Raw genomic sequence first — 18045 nt, forward strand, 5'->3', positions numbered from 1 at the left:
AAAAAATGTGTCAGTTGTAGGATGCATAGCAGCTCAAGCTCTCTTTCACAGTGTGTGTTTCAAGGTAACACTTGATAGATTATTAAGGGACTTGCAGTTATTTTGCCTTCAGTGAAATGCTATACAAGAACCCTAGTTATGGGCTACTATATTTTCTGTAGACACAACAGCATATTGTGCCCCAAACACAAAGCTTTCACACAGTGCCTCATGATATAGCTTGCTTGAGAGGGGTATAGGGCATATTAAAAAGAAAAGGACGAAACCCACTTCCTTGCTCTGGATTTTTGTGTTGTCATTCCAGATGAAACTTTGATTATTTAGCTTAAAATGATATCATCGCATGTGTGGTAAACAGATGGAATTAGTCGATGATGTGTTACTTAGTTCCGTCACTCGCTGCTGTGTGGTTTTATGTAAACAGCTAAAGAAAAATCCAAGTAAATTCACTGAAGGCAAGATTAAAATCAAACAATTGTTCTTTGGCTCGAGATCATAAAGGAGAGGAAATTCAAAGCAAAGAATCCAAACCTCAAATATCCAAGCGCAATGTCATGCCAACCTTAATTTTACACAACTGCACCCTGTTGTGAGTTGATATTGGAGGTTTGATTCTGAAACTTGGAATTTATTGCTTTTCTGAATCTCAGCCAGAGCAATAACTCTCCTTTAATGTTGTATTTGTTTGGTGAATAACTGCTTTTGGAATTATTTTAATTCTGGACTTCGAGTTTTTTTGCCAATCAAAATGAGGCACATCCCTAATAAATGATGCAACTTTACAATATACAAGATTTTGTAGTAAAGGTGGTAGGAGATCTGTGAAGCGCTGTCGGTAAGGACTAGAATTAAAGAGTCCATAGAAATTTGGAAGCGTTGTCAACAAGTTCTGTACTGCAAAAAAGATGAAGAGTAGGCAAAAACATTTGTAAACTGAGACACTTGAACTCCTGCTGATTTAAGTTAGTGGAAGCTCCACAAGTGTCTCAAAGAAATCTTCACTCCAATGATATCCTACCCGGCCTTTGCTTAAAGGTTTGTGATTGAAAAATAACCCGGTTCTTAGCAAATGTAATGAGCATAGCAGAAACAATATTTCTATTACTGTGCCAGCTTCGATAATCAAAATCCAGTGGCAAGCTGGCGGGAGAATTTATATTGTATTGGGGAATGGTCCTTGAGGACTTTGCAGCGGGACTTCCCAAACAAAGGATTGATCCTGCTGCCAATCCCTAGGTCATATCAGGGCAAAGTCTTTAGTACTCAAAAACCTGAAGCCAGCGTGCCACGGAATAGCTTCTCCTGTTTATGGAAGTGAAATTCTAAGATTTGGGATGGCTACAGCTGTGTTTCTCTGGGTCTCTAAATTAGGGATTTGAAGTCTCTGAGGTTAAGTTAACCTGTCTTGATATTATTTGCGTTTGAGCATGACATAAGAATACCGTACATAAGGCTGCTTTTTCAATGCTAAATTGCGTCAACATTTTATGCTTCACATGTCTCAGATCAGTCAGTTTTAAATTTAAACCCAAAATGAACAATAAATATTAAGTGTTCTTAACACACACACACACACACACACACACACACACACAAAAACCATATACACACACGTTCATGCTGCAACACTGTTCTTTGGACAAGCACAAATTATTCTCTTGCAGAGGGTAGGAGAGCATTTTGCTGCAGGCTTCTCTTATATCCAGCCACCATGGCTAATAGCCAGGGATGATGACAGTTGGAGTCCAACGATATTTGGAGAGTGCAATGTTGCCTACCCATGACATAGCTGATAAGGCGTAGAGGAGTTCTGCTTTGGCCCTGGCAGCTGCCTAAGGGTGCTGTGTGTTGGTCCTGGCCCTGCTCTGAAACAGGATAGGGTCGTCCCCCCTTGGCGATGTGTGTGTGAAGAACTCGGAATCTTCTGCCCACTTTATTCTCTTAGGTGGGGCATTGAATTATCTGCGTCCCTTTCCTTGCTTTGGTGAAGCGAGAAAAGGGGCAATTGGACTTCAAACTCTTGCTTGTTTTATTTGCTTTGAGGTTTGGAAACGGCGGTGCCAATTAAAGTTGACCCTGAAGGGTATGGCTGCACTTGGAACTAATCTTCATTGAATAAGAGGAGGCGGACCTGCCAGCCTGCAACAGAGGGGAGTAACTATTCAAACACGAAAACAAACAAGTCATATTCCCATTGGGATTGTATTATTGATACCATACACCAGGGAACAAGAAAATGGGTGAGGAAGGAAATAATGAGACATTTTCATCTTTCCTCTCTGTGAACCAAGAACAACACATCTGATAGGGATAACTGGTAGGCAGGGCTGAGGGACCATAAGCTGCAGCAATTTTATTTTTGTTTTTTTTTTTTAAATGATATTTATTAAGATTTTCAAAGATACAGAAAGTAAAGATTAAAATACATTCAAAGCCTTATTTTCATAGATCCACTTTCCGGGACTCCCCCCTTCCCCCACCCCTACCATATTCCCCTTTCATATTGTTGGCTCCACAAGCTCTCAGTTCTAATTAAAACTTAATTTGTTTAAACCATTATTCGAATTTAAAATTTATACACTCCTCATCAATACCCTTAATAAAAAACAAAAGTTCTCTCCCCAGGGCCCACCCCATTTTCATTCCACAATTTCCCTTTTTTTTAAAAAATAAGGACACCCCACACAATAGAAATATAAGAAATAAGAAATAAAAAGTATAATAGGTGAAAAAGAGCCAGTTCAGAAAAAAAAAAAGTTGACAAGCCTTTGGATTTTAGTTCTCCCCCCCCTGTCCCCGGTTTAATTTCCCCCTGACCACCAAACCATGTTATCTGCCTGGAATTCTTAAAGTCCATAAATCACCTATTTCCCCCAACTCCTTGCTGGCTTTTTCTTTTTATAGTTATTTTTTAAGACATTTAACTTCAAATCTTTAATAAAACTCCCCCCATTGTTCTTTCCAAGTTGTAGTCCAATTTCCTCTTGTTCCGCTGCTGAAACGTTCTAATTCAGAAGTTTAGTAACTCTGCAGGGATTATTGTTATTCAGGAACAAAAACTTGCGTTCAGTCCCTTCCTTTCTTCAATAGAAAATTCTATTGTCTCCTTTAGCTGAACACCCTGTAGACAAAATATTATTTCCGTTTTGCAGCTTTCCCAGAAGATAACCAGTCCTGTAAAATTCCAATGGTATTTTTCCACTTACGACCATCTTTGTAATGTCCCGAAACTCCTCTAGGGGGATTGTTGTAACTTTGTTTTCTCTAGTCCAAAAGTCCGATTGTTATCCATGTTTTCGCCATTTTGTATCCAAGTTTTAACGGGTTATAGCAAATTGTAACAAATTTAACCAGCAAAGTTCTCATAATAAGATCCTCTCTGCTTTCCGACTTTGACAGCTACTTTGACAGCTGTCAAAATCTCCGACTCTTTTCACCAGGCTCTCTCTTCAATCACCCCGGTTCCCAGGGGGGGGGGTCACGTTTCCCTTCTCCCTCAATTCTTCCTCCAGCACAGTTCTTGTAGTTCCCCATCGTGGAATTCTTAGTTTTTATCAGCAATACAAATCTTTTTGGACCTTGGTTTCCACCATCCTTGTTTTGGAAGGTTTACAGTAGGGAGGGGGACTGACTTCCTTTTTGGATCCCCCCCCCCCGCTCGTGTCCAATCCGAAAAAAAAAATTTTTTTTTTTCTCCTTTTGAACCCGGTTTCCAAATTACTCACGGGTTGTTGTTAAGAAGTCCGAATTTTCAATAGAAGAAGTCAGCGCTCTCCGCCAAATGGCATGCGGCTTCGCTCGGCAGGGATAGCAGAGGACTCAAAGCACCACGCTTCTCCCCGGCACCCGATCCGTAGCCTTTAAAAAGGCTCCTTCACGAGTCGGGAGGGCGCTAGCGGTGCCAGCCGAGTCTCCATGTCCACGGCCTCCGTGGCCGTGGTTTTTAAGGGTCCCCGCATCGCCGGTGCGGTAGGACCCAGCCCCTGCCGAGCAGGCTCCCTCCGGAGCTCGGAGGGAGTCCGCCATTCGGCGATGGCGCCAACCCGGAAGTGCAGCAATTTTATTTTTGGAATCTGGACAGTATGTGTCCTGGATAGAGATTTCCTGGCTATTAGAGAAGATAGCCAAATGCCATGCCTCTACTGTGATAACTCTACACCCCCAGCCCTCTCTGAAATCTGGGACCTTTCCTCAGCCATGCATTCAGTGACAAGTTCTCAACCACAATGCATCTGGGCATTCTTCTATTTCTTGGCTCACCAGCTGTGCTGGTCCCGGGGGCAGGTTACCGTGAGGCGGGGTCACAGTCTGGTCCTGGGTCAAGGGTCTGGAGACAGTCCACAAAGGGTGAAGCGGGATCCGAAGCAAGAAGCCGGGCGTGGTCAGGAACTCTGGAAGAACAGGTCTGGGTGCTGGCAGAAGCAGGTTCCCAGTGATGTTGCTCCTGCAACCTGGGACTGGGCTGACTGGCCTTTATCTCCTCTTAGGCCAGGGGCGGTCCCGGCCCGCAGGTGACCCACCTCTCCTGGCCTTAAGGGGAGCACTCCTCCTGAGAGAACCCAGTTCCCTCCGCCTCTCTGCCCTGAGCCTCTGCAGCTCAGGAGAGGCTGGAGGGTTACTGGACCCAGGGGCAGCTTCACCTTCCCCTGACAGGGCTGGGAGAGGCGCACCTGCAGGCAATGGGTCCTCAATCACCTCCGGAGCCAGAGTGGATACATCTGGTGTCTGCTCCTGAAGATCTGGCACAGGTGGAGGCCCTTCAGATTCAAGCCCCTGCCCCAGCTCAGCCGGCCCTGGAGGCGGGGACTCCTGTGCAGGCTGGGACTCCTCAGGTTCAGCTTCTGAATCAGATTCCCAGGCCATCACACCAGCCTCTGTTCTGCAGGGTATTTATTTTCTCTATTTTTTTTATCCCACTTTTCATATAATTGTTGTTTCTCAAAGTTCCTCTTATTCAGTAAAAAACACACACAAAGGCAGGCCCTACTGTCAGTCTTATAGCCTAAAAAAACAACGACTCCAAGCCAGCCCTTCAAAGCCGGAAATTGCTGCTGAGCTATAAGCTATAAGCATCATACTTGGGACGGGGTGATCTTCCCTTGCTCTTGGTGACTCTTAACCCTTTGCAGACCTGGTGCCTGCAGTCAACCAAGTTGGGCCCTTCACTGGCCTGCCTCAGCTATAGAGGCACTCCCCTCTGGGACTCCGTGTGGTGTTTTAGTGGTGTGTGGCATTAGTGGTGCTTTTGATGAGAGCCAAGGTTGACTCCCATCCATGGCTATCCACCTGGGATCAAGTTATACCTTATTGATCAAGTGATCTGTTCAATAATCAAACGTCATATGGAAGGAGAAGAAAGCACTTTGTCCTAGGAAAAATATTATAAGGCAGATCGTTTATATTATATTATATTTACATGTCACAGAAGGAGGTGAGATCTCTTGAGTCTTAAATGGTAGCCTGAAATCTCCCAAGAACAGGGGTGATATTATCTGTGTAGAGTTTCTTAAATGCATGGGAAACACAAATTCAAAATATACTAGCCTCTTGAGTGTTGCATTGCTATAGAAAAGTCCCTGACCCTGTGCTCTGAAATTATAGCCAGAGAAAGAGAGAAAACATGTGTTCAACGATAAATCTTTTACAATTCAGTCTGACTGAAGGTGTCACTAAAAGATTTACTCATAAAATGTTAAAGTCTGGATTTGTTTAAACAAATAAGAGAATAGCTGTACTTTGTGATATGATTGTGGGTGCATGAAGAGTTAGGAAAGGGAAGGTTGTAGTAGGACAAAAAATACATTTCCCAAGGGGTTTGCTTTCTCTGGGTTGGGCTGTGGCCATATTAGGTAATTACTATTGTCTCCCTGTTTCCACTAAGAGAATCTTTTTAGGCAGTCTGCTCAGTGAAGCATAAATCCACTTGGCTTCTGTTGTGCCTAAACTATGGCAGTTGAGCCCACAAAGCCAGCCCTATGATGACGCTGGATGAATTAGACTGCGCCAAACAGCAGATTTTGCTGGCCATAAGGAGCTGCAGATTGCCAAAAAGCAAATCTGATTTAGTTTTAACAAGTGCTATGGCAGCATTGGTGGATCAAAGTGAAACACAGAGAGATATAGTCTTCTGACCACCAATACCTAGAAACAGAGCAAAAGTCACAATAACGCTTGTACATATTAAGTTAAAACAGTTGAATACTGTACAATATAAAATATAATTTACACTAAACAAAAAGCCAAAGTAGTTAAATGCATCTGGCTATTTTCATTAGTGTGCTTATGGCTAATCTTTGACCAACGTTATTTAGTATTTATCCTGCCCTCCAAATTTTGGGAAAACGTTGAGATGTACTGACTGATTCATGTCTGTGGAAGTTTTCTTTAGTTAAAAGAATGTGGTATTTTTTCTATTAGTTTAACTTCTTATTACATTTTTGCATATACAAATGTTGTTAGTAAAATTTTCACTTGTTATCACAGCATTGGTGGGGACGTAGACAGGAATATGGAAGATTTTTCTAATCATTTAGCACAATCAGTGTGTGCTTACCTCCATATTTTACTACTTTGTCATTATATATAATCCCATGGATGGTTTTTATGGCACTGATATATACCCATTGCACACATAACATCTCCCCCCCCCCCGCAACCCACATAATCTTGAGAGTGGTAGTAAACAAGGAGTCCAGCATTACAGGTGCAGGTACTATATATTAGTCCAGGCACAGGCAAACTAGACCCTCAAGATATTTTGGGACTACAGTTCCCATCATCCCTGACCACTGGTTCTGTTAGCTAGGGATCATGGGAGTTGTAGTCCCAAAACATCTGACGGGCCGAGTTTGCCTATGCCTGTATTAGCCATTCCTTTCTTCCACTGTAAGGAGACCACCCTAATTTGCACCAAACCACATAAATATATAGCTGAAACCATTGGGGTAACGTGATTTAAATTTCTAGTTTCTCGGGGCAGAATCAATGTTTGCCCTTGAGAGTGAGCATATGTACATCCAAGTTTTTTCAAGTGTTTTCACTAGCCAAACCACTTTTTAAACTTCCTCAAGCACCGAAAAAAAGTTTGGCAAGGGGAACAGCTGAAGAAAAAATATATATGAGATGAGGAGAAAGCCCAGGTGCTTCCATCCACACCCCCCCTTGGGGATTGTGGCCATCGTGTGTGTGTCAGCACGCAAAATGAACTGCTGTGACCAAATAACCCAAACTTAATAATGCATGATATAAGTCAAAATATATAGGATGAGAGACCTCTGTATGGTTACAGAAGGAATTTGTTGAAGAGGTGAAGGCCCTATTTGTTTTTATAGAATTATGACCTCTGCTTTCGTTCGGAACATCCTGGAGGTGGCCCAGGATCCATATGAAGGAGGCTATTTGGCATCTAGTCTGCCGTCCTCCCCTCTCACACTCACTGTATGTTTATGACAGGAAGCCAAAAGGTTGTCCTCTTTCTCTCAGCAAGATGGCCTCTGAGTGAGACCAGGGATGCCATCAAGCAAGCAACATCAAAAGGCTCAAGACAGGATTCCTGCAGACCATAACTTTAGTTGGCAGGGATTTAAGTAGGCTGTCAAGTAGTAGCTGGGGATGTCCATCTGGCAGTCTAAAGAGCTCTATGTCTGCTATTCCCTTAAAGTTGATTCGCAGTTAAATTTTTCCAAAAGGTTTGAAACAAGAAAGCTTGTTGACCATATACGTAGAAATTGGTCTTAACTGCAGACCAAATGGATGGCCCATTCTGCACCTCACTCCAATATTAATGAGGACTTTAATGCTGAAGAAACAGAAACAGTATTAAAATTTCAAAAGGGATAAGGAAAATAATGCTTCTCTCCAATGGAGAAAGTTTCACGTCCAAGCAAAACCTGGTTAGCTTCCATAGCAAAGTTACAATTTCCAGATATTATATGTACCAAAGGCAACAATGCAAATGAAAACATAATTTTGTGTTTAAAGAGGGAGGGAGGGTTGCTGTCCTTGTAAGCAGATGCAGCACTTTACATAGGAAAGCCTATTTTGTTTTTTTTAAACCCCTGAAGGTTAAAGAGAATGTAGCTGACCTAGACAGCTTAATCATGGGGTGGATGAGGTTCAAAAAAAGGTGCAGATTTCATCTTTATGTATATTTATTATATTTGTTGCATATATACCCTACCTTTAAAGAAATTCCCAAAGCAGCGTAACAATAAATATCACAATATTAAAAATCAAATAACATAATGTGCCTCAAGTGCCAAGTGAAAAGTGAGTGTGTTTATATGACGCTGAGTATGGTTTCTGGAGTCCAGCTCTTCCCTATCTGGGTGTTTCTCCTCAAAGTAGGCAGACCAAATAATTCTGTATTCTAATTTTGAGCAGGACTTTGAGGTTGGATAAATTGGTTGGCTGTGATGTACATTTTGGAGCATGTACACTGGATAGAACATTTTCTCATCTTGAAATGGCATTTTGATTGACTGCACGTCAAAGATGTTTGAAAGTTGGAGGTAAACTTAAGAACAAAAAAACCAAACCACCCTCTGAGAGCCAATAGAAGAAGAAGAATTAAGCAGTGGTCAAAATTATGCTATCGCTTTTGCTATTGTAACCCGTCTCAACTGACATCAACCAAAATATACTGAGCTCACACTTGTGTGGCTCAAAACAGAATTTGGCTATCCAGGCCAAATGTGACCAGCCAAATTCAAGTATAAATGTCTGCAAAGTTCAATGATTATTATGATTTCTATAGCAGATGGCCTCCGGGCTTCTAGTATGTATTTGATTTTCCAAAGGGAATGTTCCATTGCTCTTTTTTCTTTGAAAGCAATACAAACACAATGCCAGTAGTCTCAAATCACAAGCTGTTACAATTACCCTTTTATCTCTACACAGTGGTTAAGAAACAAAGTTTGGTTTCAAACCTTCAGTACATTGTTATGAATACTGGAGGGGAAAATGTTTTTAAAATAGTTCAGTGGTGCCCTTTAAAACCCATAAACTCTTATTGTGCCTCTTCTATAAGTAGCAAATGGCTGTGAGGTGTGTGCATGGTTTTCTTCTGAAATATTGCGGACTGTATAAGACTTTGTTTGCTTAATTTTTCAGTGGAACTGAATTTTTATGATCTGCTCATAAACCTCCTGAACATAGTGGTCTAAATGGAAACACTGACACAATCTTAATTACACTGGCTCCAGCATGATACAGTGATTAAAGTTTGTTTATTTTGCACAGGAGTTTGTGTGTGTGTGCGCGCACACTTTCATTGTTGGGGAAAGTAATGGAAAAGTAATGTGGCAATGGAGACTATGACACTTTATTCCTTTGCTTCAGAACAACAGGTCCATGTTTTCAGTTTCAAACAATTTATTTATTTTAGATGAAGAGAAATCTCGATACATTGAGGTTTCTAATTTCTACAAAATTGTGATAGCTACCCCCCCCCCCGTTGCATTCTGTTCACCCAATTGAGCTTATGTCATACAGGAAGCTCTGGGGTCTCCTTTTCAGGTAACCTGGTCCAGAGTTGTTTAAGCTTTTATATGTAAATAACAAGACCTAAAAACTGGTGCAGTGACTCATAGACCAATGCAGATATTTGACCATAGTGGCATAGTGTGGGGGCCATGGGGTTGGTTGACCCAGCCACAAAAATTCTTAGCAGTGCAACCCTCGCTATGCCACTGTGCCCCAAAGGTGCCCCAAGACTGGGAGAGAGGTGGCTTCCTTTCCTGGTCTGGCAATGCGCAGAACACATGGCATAAATGTCTCCATGGCAGCCAGGTGGGCTGCGAGCAGGGAGCGGGCAGCCAGTCAGGTCCTCCCCTGCTGGGCTGGAGCCCCTTCTCACTGTCCACACCTTTTGGCACCTCAGGTCTGCATCCTTCACTCGCAAGCGCCACATGCCACACACTTTTCAAGCCATGACTGGTGCCGCTGCTGTGTGTGCCAGGTCATTGCTGTGCTGGGTGGTCCTTTTAGCTCCCCCCTGCTTCGGGATGGAGGTTGCGGGGCCCCTGCAGTGCCGCAGAGTTCCCAAGCCAGGCCCCCATATGAGATCAGGCAGCCAAAGACATGGTGGGCTTCCGCCGCAGTGTTTGGCGTGGATGAAGAGGAGGCCATGTTAGCCTTGGCTGCCAGCCGGACTGACGGGGCTTCCTGCGGGCACACCACAGAGAGCTGAAGTGGCTGGTGCAGGGTGAGGCAAGGCACTAGAGGGGCACTGGTTGGGAGGTTGAAGTCTGCGTCTGGCACGACGTGGGAGGATGTTGTGCTAAAAACTGGGGTGGGGGAGGACCCATGGCGACGTGCTAGCCCCCTTCCCCATGGTGATACCACACCCCCTTCCGCACCTTGCCCTGGGCATTAGCAACCCATGTTATGCCACTGCAGGAAGGGGCACCACTCACCATCCAGGACACAGCATTTTTCACCAACTGCAGCCGCTAGACCAGCCATGCGGGAAACCACAAATATTTGTCTCAGTTACTCAGAACTCAATTTCTTACCTCCATGAGAACATCACTTTGGGCTCAGGGGCCTCCCCTGCATCCTCCACGGTAAAGCTAAATGCAAATACATCATTCAGCTTTTTATATAATCTTACGTTCTTTTAGCACACTTTTAACTTCCCTGTCATCTAATGGTATAGCTATCACCATCATCGAAAGCTAGTTTATTGCTTTGGTTTCATTTGATTTTTTTTGGTTGGTCTTCATGTTTTTTGCACTATACTCCTCAAGTACTTTTTATTTATTATCCCTTAATGTGTACTGTACTTGCATTTCTGTTGCCAAACTGTATGTTCCTGAAAATCAAAAGAAAAGGGCCTTTATGAATAACTTATTAGCCAGCAGGCTTTTCAACTGATAAATTTCTGATGAAGCACAAGAGAGGATATGTCACTTGCCATAAGTGACTGTAAGTCATTGAGAAATAATTAAGTAAATAGCATGTGTGTCATAAACCTTTCAAATGAAAGAGCACCAAGCCCAAAGCATGGTGGAGATCCTAGCTGCTGGGTAGGGCTCGTATGGAGAAGAGTGTCCCTGCTGAGGTCCAAACATTTTAAAAATAATTTGTTTATTGAAAATATACACCCACCCAACTCAAAAGCATGCTGGAGACCATTGAGATAATAATTTACTTATGAATGAGGCTGTGTAAAACGTAAGTTCAGGTTGCATGGAGAAGTAGAGATTGGTAAGATCATGGTCAAATGAAGTAATTCTTTAATGTGAATGGTTAGGCTATAGCCTATTCAGAAAGGTGGCTGGCTAGGTAATAAGTTGGGTCAACAGGTATTGGACAGTGGCAAATTGCTTAGTAAAACAATAACTCCAGCCTTATCCATATAGTAAGTGTTGTGGCAAGGAGCTTTCTTGCTTGAACGGCCCTCACTAGTTCCCTAGTTGCAGCTTAAGCCTGCCTCCATTTCTGGACTCAGAAGCTGACTTAGCAGCTAGAAAACACAGATATATGGCATCTTCATTTTATTCATTGCTTGGATTGGATTAGGACCAAAGGACCTGGGTCTTTGCTCTTAATCCTTCATTGCTCTTAATCCTTATCCCAGAAATTAGAGACCCTTTTCTGTTTCGTTATAGAATGAAGTGAATTATGCAAAGAAGGTTGGTGGATCAAACATAGAATGGTGACCAAGCCCTTGGAAATCTAAAATTCAAGCTACTGAAAGACTAAAAAAGAATATTTCACCCCAGCATAGCATTAATCTCCATAAAGTTTATCTTATTTAGGAATCAGTAAGTAAGGAAGCATGAGAAATAATTTAGCAAATATTACATTAGTAACTTGGATGTGTGTGCTGTAATCCAAACTTTAAAACACCAGTTGTCACTGAAGCATATGTTGCTGAACTCAATGGGATTGTCTCATTTCCCATCTCTACTTTTTCTTGGCAACATTTTGTCTCGATGGCACCACATTTCATCTCTCTCATTGCTGAAGATGAATTTCGACTCAAGATCCTGGGCCAAAATACCTCCAGCCTTTGGGATGGTCCAGATGTGATTCAGGTCCATCTGTATTTATCATGTGTTTTTTTAAGAGGCTGAAGCATAAACTGACATTAAAAGCAAGCATTGGTGGTATAAGTAGCTTTGGAAAGAAGGCCGGCATAAATCCTGACCATTTCTCTTTTTGCTGTGTTTGCAAAACTCACTTCTGGTCGAAGTGTCCTAGAGGAAGTGCTTTTTAAAGGTTTTGCTAAAGACTCACAATTCCAAACTTCTCCGGATGGAATTTCTGTTTTCCCCCATTTTAAGCAGTCTATTCTCAAATGTATTAAACTGGCTATCCAAACATGAGGGTGTACATAAGTGAGGGCCATTCAGTCCTAAATTATTGTTTTTAAGAAAGCAGTAGTTTGCAGTGAAGCCTGGAGCTACAGGTGCTCTTGTCCCAGGGACTTCAGCAAAGCTTTAGCATAGGTAACCATTGGCCTGGATTACCATCTTAAATTTCTAAATTCTTGACTAATAATGAGATCCTGTGAGAGTTGCTGGAGCAGGGGGAATCCGTTCTTGTAGCAATTGTAGGCTGCTTGATATGGAAATGCTAGGACAGAACCTGTGTCAGCTGCTCATGAGTAGTTCAGACTTTGTTTATCCTTGGCAAAATTGCAGTGTAGTTCATGTGGAAACTATGGAGGGGTGAAAAGATAGGATCTTGACAGTGCAGTCCTATAATGTCCACTCAAAAGTAAGTTTCTTTTAATCGAATGAGGCTTATTTCCAGTAAACTGTAATCAGATATATGGTAAATGGCAAAATAAAAGGCAAAACTTTGTCTCTTACTTGATAGATTTCATACTGTAAACCTGCAGGCGGCGATTGTTCTTCTTGCCTCAATCGTTGTGCAGCCCCTAGCTTTTGAGGTGCTCTAGAAATAATGGCAATAATAGCTATTAATGTTCACTCTAAGTGACATAAGAGGCAGGTGGTTGTGGCTCAAATAGAGAAGATCTGTAACAAGGATTAGGGTTCCATTCCCATGTCTGCCTCTTTGGAAGAGAAGAGAAAGTTGGAATTCAATAAATGTAGCCATTTTGACTAATTTGCGCAAAGCAATCTTGTGCAAAGCAACTTCTCCTAATACAATGGGTTTTTGTGTGTGTGAGTGTTATTTTCACTAATATTTTCATGATGCACACTTTCCCCTAACATATGCATCATTGTAAACATTGGTTGGTTGGAGAACTGCTTCACAAAATTAAGATGTGTGCATTTTTAAGGCTAGCTGTGTTTCGGTTCATATATTGCTTCAGAAAGTGTGAATTTGATTGATTTAACTTCAAATGCATATTGAACCAAACTTATCCTCCATCCCTAATCATGACTTAAGTTCAACTAGCTCAGTCTGGATCCAACTCAATATGTGTGAGGTACTTTAAATGCATAACATTGTTTCTTTCTCTGTGCTTTGTTTTTACACGGAATGTAAAATTAGTGGTGAGCAGGGCTAGTGCTCTCTGTTGCCGGAATCAGCATACGTCCAGAGGAGACCAAAATTCCAGCTCCTCTATTATCTGGTCCTTTAGTGGGTCATTGTTTGCCATCCTCCCAGGGAGACCCTTTCTCCCTAATAGATCCTTGGTGACTCTGAGCTTCTCGTTGTGTTTACAGCCTCCTCCACTTCTGAAGCCTTGGGGTGATGGGAAAGAATCAGCGATCAAAGGCAGGATCTAAGTGGTTCTTTGGACCCCTGGCAAGGATCTTTGAGACAGATCTCTTCAGACTGAAGGTTCCTCCAGGTCTTCAGTTGGAATGTAGTTTTCAGGGCCCCAATCATCTTCCTCCAAATATTTCTCTCCAGGGACTGGATTGGATTCCTTAAGGGAAAACACTGAATTCTGAGTCAGGATGTTCCTTGGTGTAGGTCTTTGACTAGCCATGACTGTTCTGTTATAATCCAGTAGCTGTGTCTTTCTGGTGGCAATATTCTCCTGTTAAAGGCTTCCAAGGAATGTTCACCAGCTAAACTCCCATCAGAAACTGGTTCTACAGCACAACTCTTAAGACCATTGTTTATGACTGTATTTGTGTTGGTGATAATGATAGTACTGCAACTATAATTAATTACTATGAAAAGTGTGTATATTTATTTGATTTCTGTCCCACATTTTAATCAAAATAGTGTATGTAAAATAGTACAATACAGTTATATTAGGGCTCCTTCCAGGCCATCCCTGCCCCCACCAACATTTGGCACTCTTCTGAGTTTTCCTCACCACTCTCACTGAGTTTTCCCAAACATTCCCCCCTCACAGACCACCTGCACATTGCTGAGAGTCTTGGTGAACCACCTCATCATTTTTCTGCTCGTTGTAGCAATTGTAGTGTGCTGTGCTACTCGCTGCAAGAGTCCTCATTGTGTTTTTACTTTGAACCACAGGTCACAATTTGCGAACCTCTGCTTTAGGCCATTTGGGCCGTTCCTTTCCCTTGATAATTAGATGATCTTTGTATATTTACCCCAAACCTGTAGTTTCTTTCACCAAACATTGGAATATCACCATTCATCTCCACTGATTTCCTCTAACAAGCTCTGAAATAATTTCCATGTCTGTGGCTTATTGTCTTCAGTTACTCTTACACCACGAAGTTCAGGACACCAACGTTGTGTATTATTTTGCATGCAATTTTTGTCATGTTCCGGGATGCCCTGTCACAAGCCTCTGTTCTTTACAAACAAAAGACACACACAGAAAAGACTTTTGCCTTGTATGAAGTAAATTTTATTGCACTAATTTAGCAAGATTCACGGCTATGGGCAGCAGTTTATCAAAACAAAATCTCATTAAAATCTGTCTGCACTTTGCTTTCTGTCTCCTTTGTATAATAAGATAGTGGAGCTTTCTGTGACCAGACAGTAACTTGTGGTAACCTGCGGGTTGTGTGTGTATACATCCATAGACCATGAATGAAACTGTTGTTAGCACTCTTAAATGTTGGCCTTGCTGTGCTAATAATGTTGGGAAGTTTCTGCTTTATCAGCAACAATGACTGACAAATAATCAGCCGTTTTTGTGATGGGAAGCCCAGAATATCTGCTCTGCTGAAGAAGAAAATAAATTTCATGCAGAGAGACACTGCTGTATTTATTCCAATACTACTTCTGTCTGAAGATGACATGGGGATTGCATTTTCCTAATTGCATTTTAGGATTTACTCATTTTTCCCACACATGCCCCAAAGTCAGTGAAGCAAAAACATTAATGGCTGGGCCTTTACATGTATAGTAACTTCAGTATTCGCAGCTCAAGAGTATGAACAGAAGTTAGATGCTGCTGTGTGGTCTGACCGGCATTTGCAAAGTGATTATTGCTGATAAGCACATGGTTATAAATGCATTTACTTTAAAGGGACCTTTGAGAGCGTCATAAATAAAGTACAGAAGCCCCATCTTTATGTGCCTTAAATGGCTGAATGTGTGTGCTTGCTGTGATGCGTAAATTCAGCTAAAGTTGAAAAGCTTTAGTTATTGGGTAGAAAATATTAATTTATATTGAGAACGTGGACTATTTAACAATTTTAAAAGCTTTAGCTTATATTTCATTCGTTGAATTTATATGCCACTTACTAAAACAAATGGAGTGAACATAAAGTTGGCCTGGAAGCGGAGGGCAGAGTCCAGCAGGAGCAGGCACAGATGTTTTCTCTGCCTTCCTCCCCACCTCTCTTCCGCAGATGGTGCGTGTGGACTCAGACTAGTTCTGAAAGACAATGACCTTTAAAAAACGACTGATGGTGGAGGGAGAAATATTATTCACATAGTACCATAATGCATGTTTCAATTACATTCTAATCTCCCATACTGTTTCTAGGCTTTCAAAACAAAGGATGGCTACATTGTGGTGGGAGCAGGAAATGACCAACAGTTTGCCACTGTCTGCAAGGTAATAGTAATTAAAGAGCAATTCACAAGGTGGAAAGCTCAAGGTGATAATGTTGATGATTTCATGAATCACCTTTAACCTAAGTCACAAGACCATTTACAATAATACGATAATAACAGTACAAAAGGAAAAAGTCGGTTTTAAAACAATACAAATAAATATGTTGCAGGTGTATGCATGATTCTAGTAAAATGTTTCACCGATGACTGGTTTCTAAATGAGCTAATGTGGAATATTGATTCTTACGTAAGAAGCAGCAGTGACATATTCTGTTATATAACTTAGGGTTGCCATATTTCCAGAGATAAAAGTCCAGAAATAGTTGTTGGGCTTTTTTTTTTGGTGATCACTAGAATAAGAGTCTTTAAATACCGTATTTTTCGCTCTATAACACGCAGTTTTTTCCTCCTGGAAAGTGAGGGGAAATGTCTGTGCGTGTTATGGAGCAAATGCCTACAGATGGCAGGGGAATCCGCTGCAGTTGTGAGCAGTCCGTGGCTCTCTTTCAAACTGCAAAGCGGGTGTAAGCGGCTCCTGTCAGCGAGCAGAGCCGGGGAGGAGGGAGAGAAGCAGATCGGGGTTGGTTGCTTTAAAACAGCCCCGTGCTCTATGTCCCTCTCTCTTCTCCAGTGAGCTGCTAAGTAGCAGCAAAGCTTTTCAGCCAGCCTAGCCGGGAGGAGGGAGAGAAGCAGATCGGGGTTGGTTGCTTTAAAACAACCCCGTGCTCTATGTCCCTGCCTGCAGTTTTTTGCTGTCCGATTTTGGATCAGCCACTGTAGGGGCTGTGTGTGTGTGTGTGCTTGAGCTATCGTTCTCCTCCTCCTCCTTCCTGTTCACTCTCACAGCGCCCCAGCTCTCTCCTGCGACTTTAGAAGTGATACTCTGTGTGTCTCTGTGTGTGTGAGGCATCGTTCTCCTCTTGCTTCCCCTTCACTCTCCCAGCGCCCCTGCTACTTCCAGCGCCCCTGCGACTTTAGGATTGATATTCTGTGTGTGTGTCTGTGTGTGTGTGTGAGGCATCGTTCTCCTCTTGCTTCCCGTTCACTCTCCCAGCGCCCCTGCGCTCTCCTGCGACTTTAGGATTGATACTGTGTGTGTGTGAGAGAGGGGGGGGGATCGTTCTCCTTCTCTTGCTTCCCACTCCCAGTGCCCCTGCCTCTCCTGCGACTTTAGGATTGATACTCTGTGTGTCTGTGTGTGAGAGAGGGATTGTTCTCCTCCTCCTGCTTCCTGTTCACTCCCCCAGCGCCCCTGCGACTTTAGGGCGACTTTAGCATGGATCCACATGGATCCTCAGGATTTTTGCATTGGGCTACCCCAAACTCACCGTCAGATCACATGTCTGTGGCCACAGCATGAACCACAAAAATCATACATCCACTGTTTTGTTTAGAATATTTTTTTCTTGTTTTCCTCCTCTAAAAACTACGTGCGTGTTATGGTCTGGTGCGTGTTATAGAGCGAAAAATACGGTAAATAGCTAGGAGACACATTTGAGATATTATTATTGTTTTAATATGTTTTGACTGTGTACTTGCACATAAGTAGGTTTCTGATGTGAGCTGCTTGTGTTGAATTAGTGGGAAATGGAGATAGAAGAATTTCAGTTAATTAATTAAATGCACGATGGACATATTTTACTCCAATTAATTAAAATTAAATTATTTTTAATTAATTGACTAAATGTGCTTTTGGATTTTACACATACAGTAAATGTTAAGAAATGCTTTATGTAGAGAGCCCAGTTTTATTGATTCTATGCTTTGATATTTAGTGTATGACTGCATCTCTGGCACTGAAGACCAATTTGCACAACTTTCTGTGATGATTATGTTACTAAATGCATTTCAGATCCTGAATCTGCCTGAAATCAGCCATGATTCCAGATACAAAAATAACCAGCAGCGAGTGCTAAATAGGAAGGAACTTACTGAAATTTTAACAGCCAGGTATGATTTATAAATTTAAGCTTCAAGTGTTTATTTTTGCAAACTTGTTTGCAGTCATGGCCATTTTATTATGTATAGATCATGTAGGCTAATATTAACTATAGGGTGTTATGTAAGTTTATAAAAACATAAGATTTCAAGGAGCGTTTCCACCCCCATCGTTCTACCCGGACA

The 18045-nt window shown here is 42.1% G+C and overlaps 1 protein-coding gene across 7 annotated transcripts in view; it reads left to right on the forward strand.

Annotated features, from left to right (window-relative positions):
• Positions 1 to 18045, forward strand: part of SUGCT (succinyl-CoA:glutarate-CoA transferase) — a 301170-nt gene that overhangs the window by 93024 nt on the left and 190101 nt on the right. For all 7 annotated transcript variants that reach the window (XR_013978376.1, XM_080975937.1, XM_080975938.1 and 4 more), the window contains exons 10-11: positions 15851 to 15922; positions 17774 to 17871. Coding sequence is in view for 6 of the 7 variants with exons in the window: in XM_080975937.1 (XP_080832063.1) it covers positions 15851 to 15922; positions 17774 to 17871 (170 nt within the window). In the remaining variant the exon portion in view is untranslated. The remainder of the gene's footprint in view (positions 1 to 15850; positions 15923 to 17773; positions 17872 to 18045) is intronic.

Source organism: Podarcis pityusensis (assembly GCF_964106645.2).
Source record: "Podarcis pityusensis genome assembly, chromosome: 12".
Lineage (NCBI taxonomy): Eukaryota > Metazoa > Chordata > Lepidosauria > Squamata > Lacertidae > Podarcis > Podarcis pityusensis.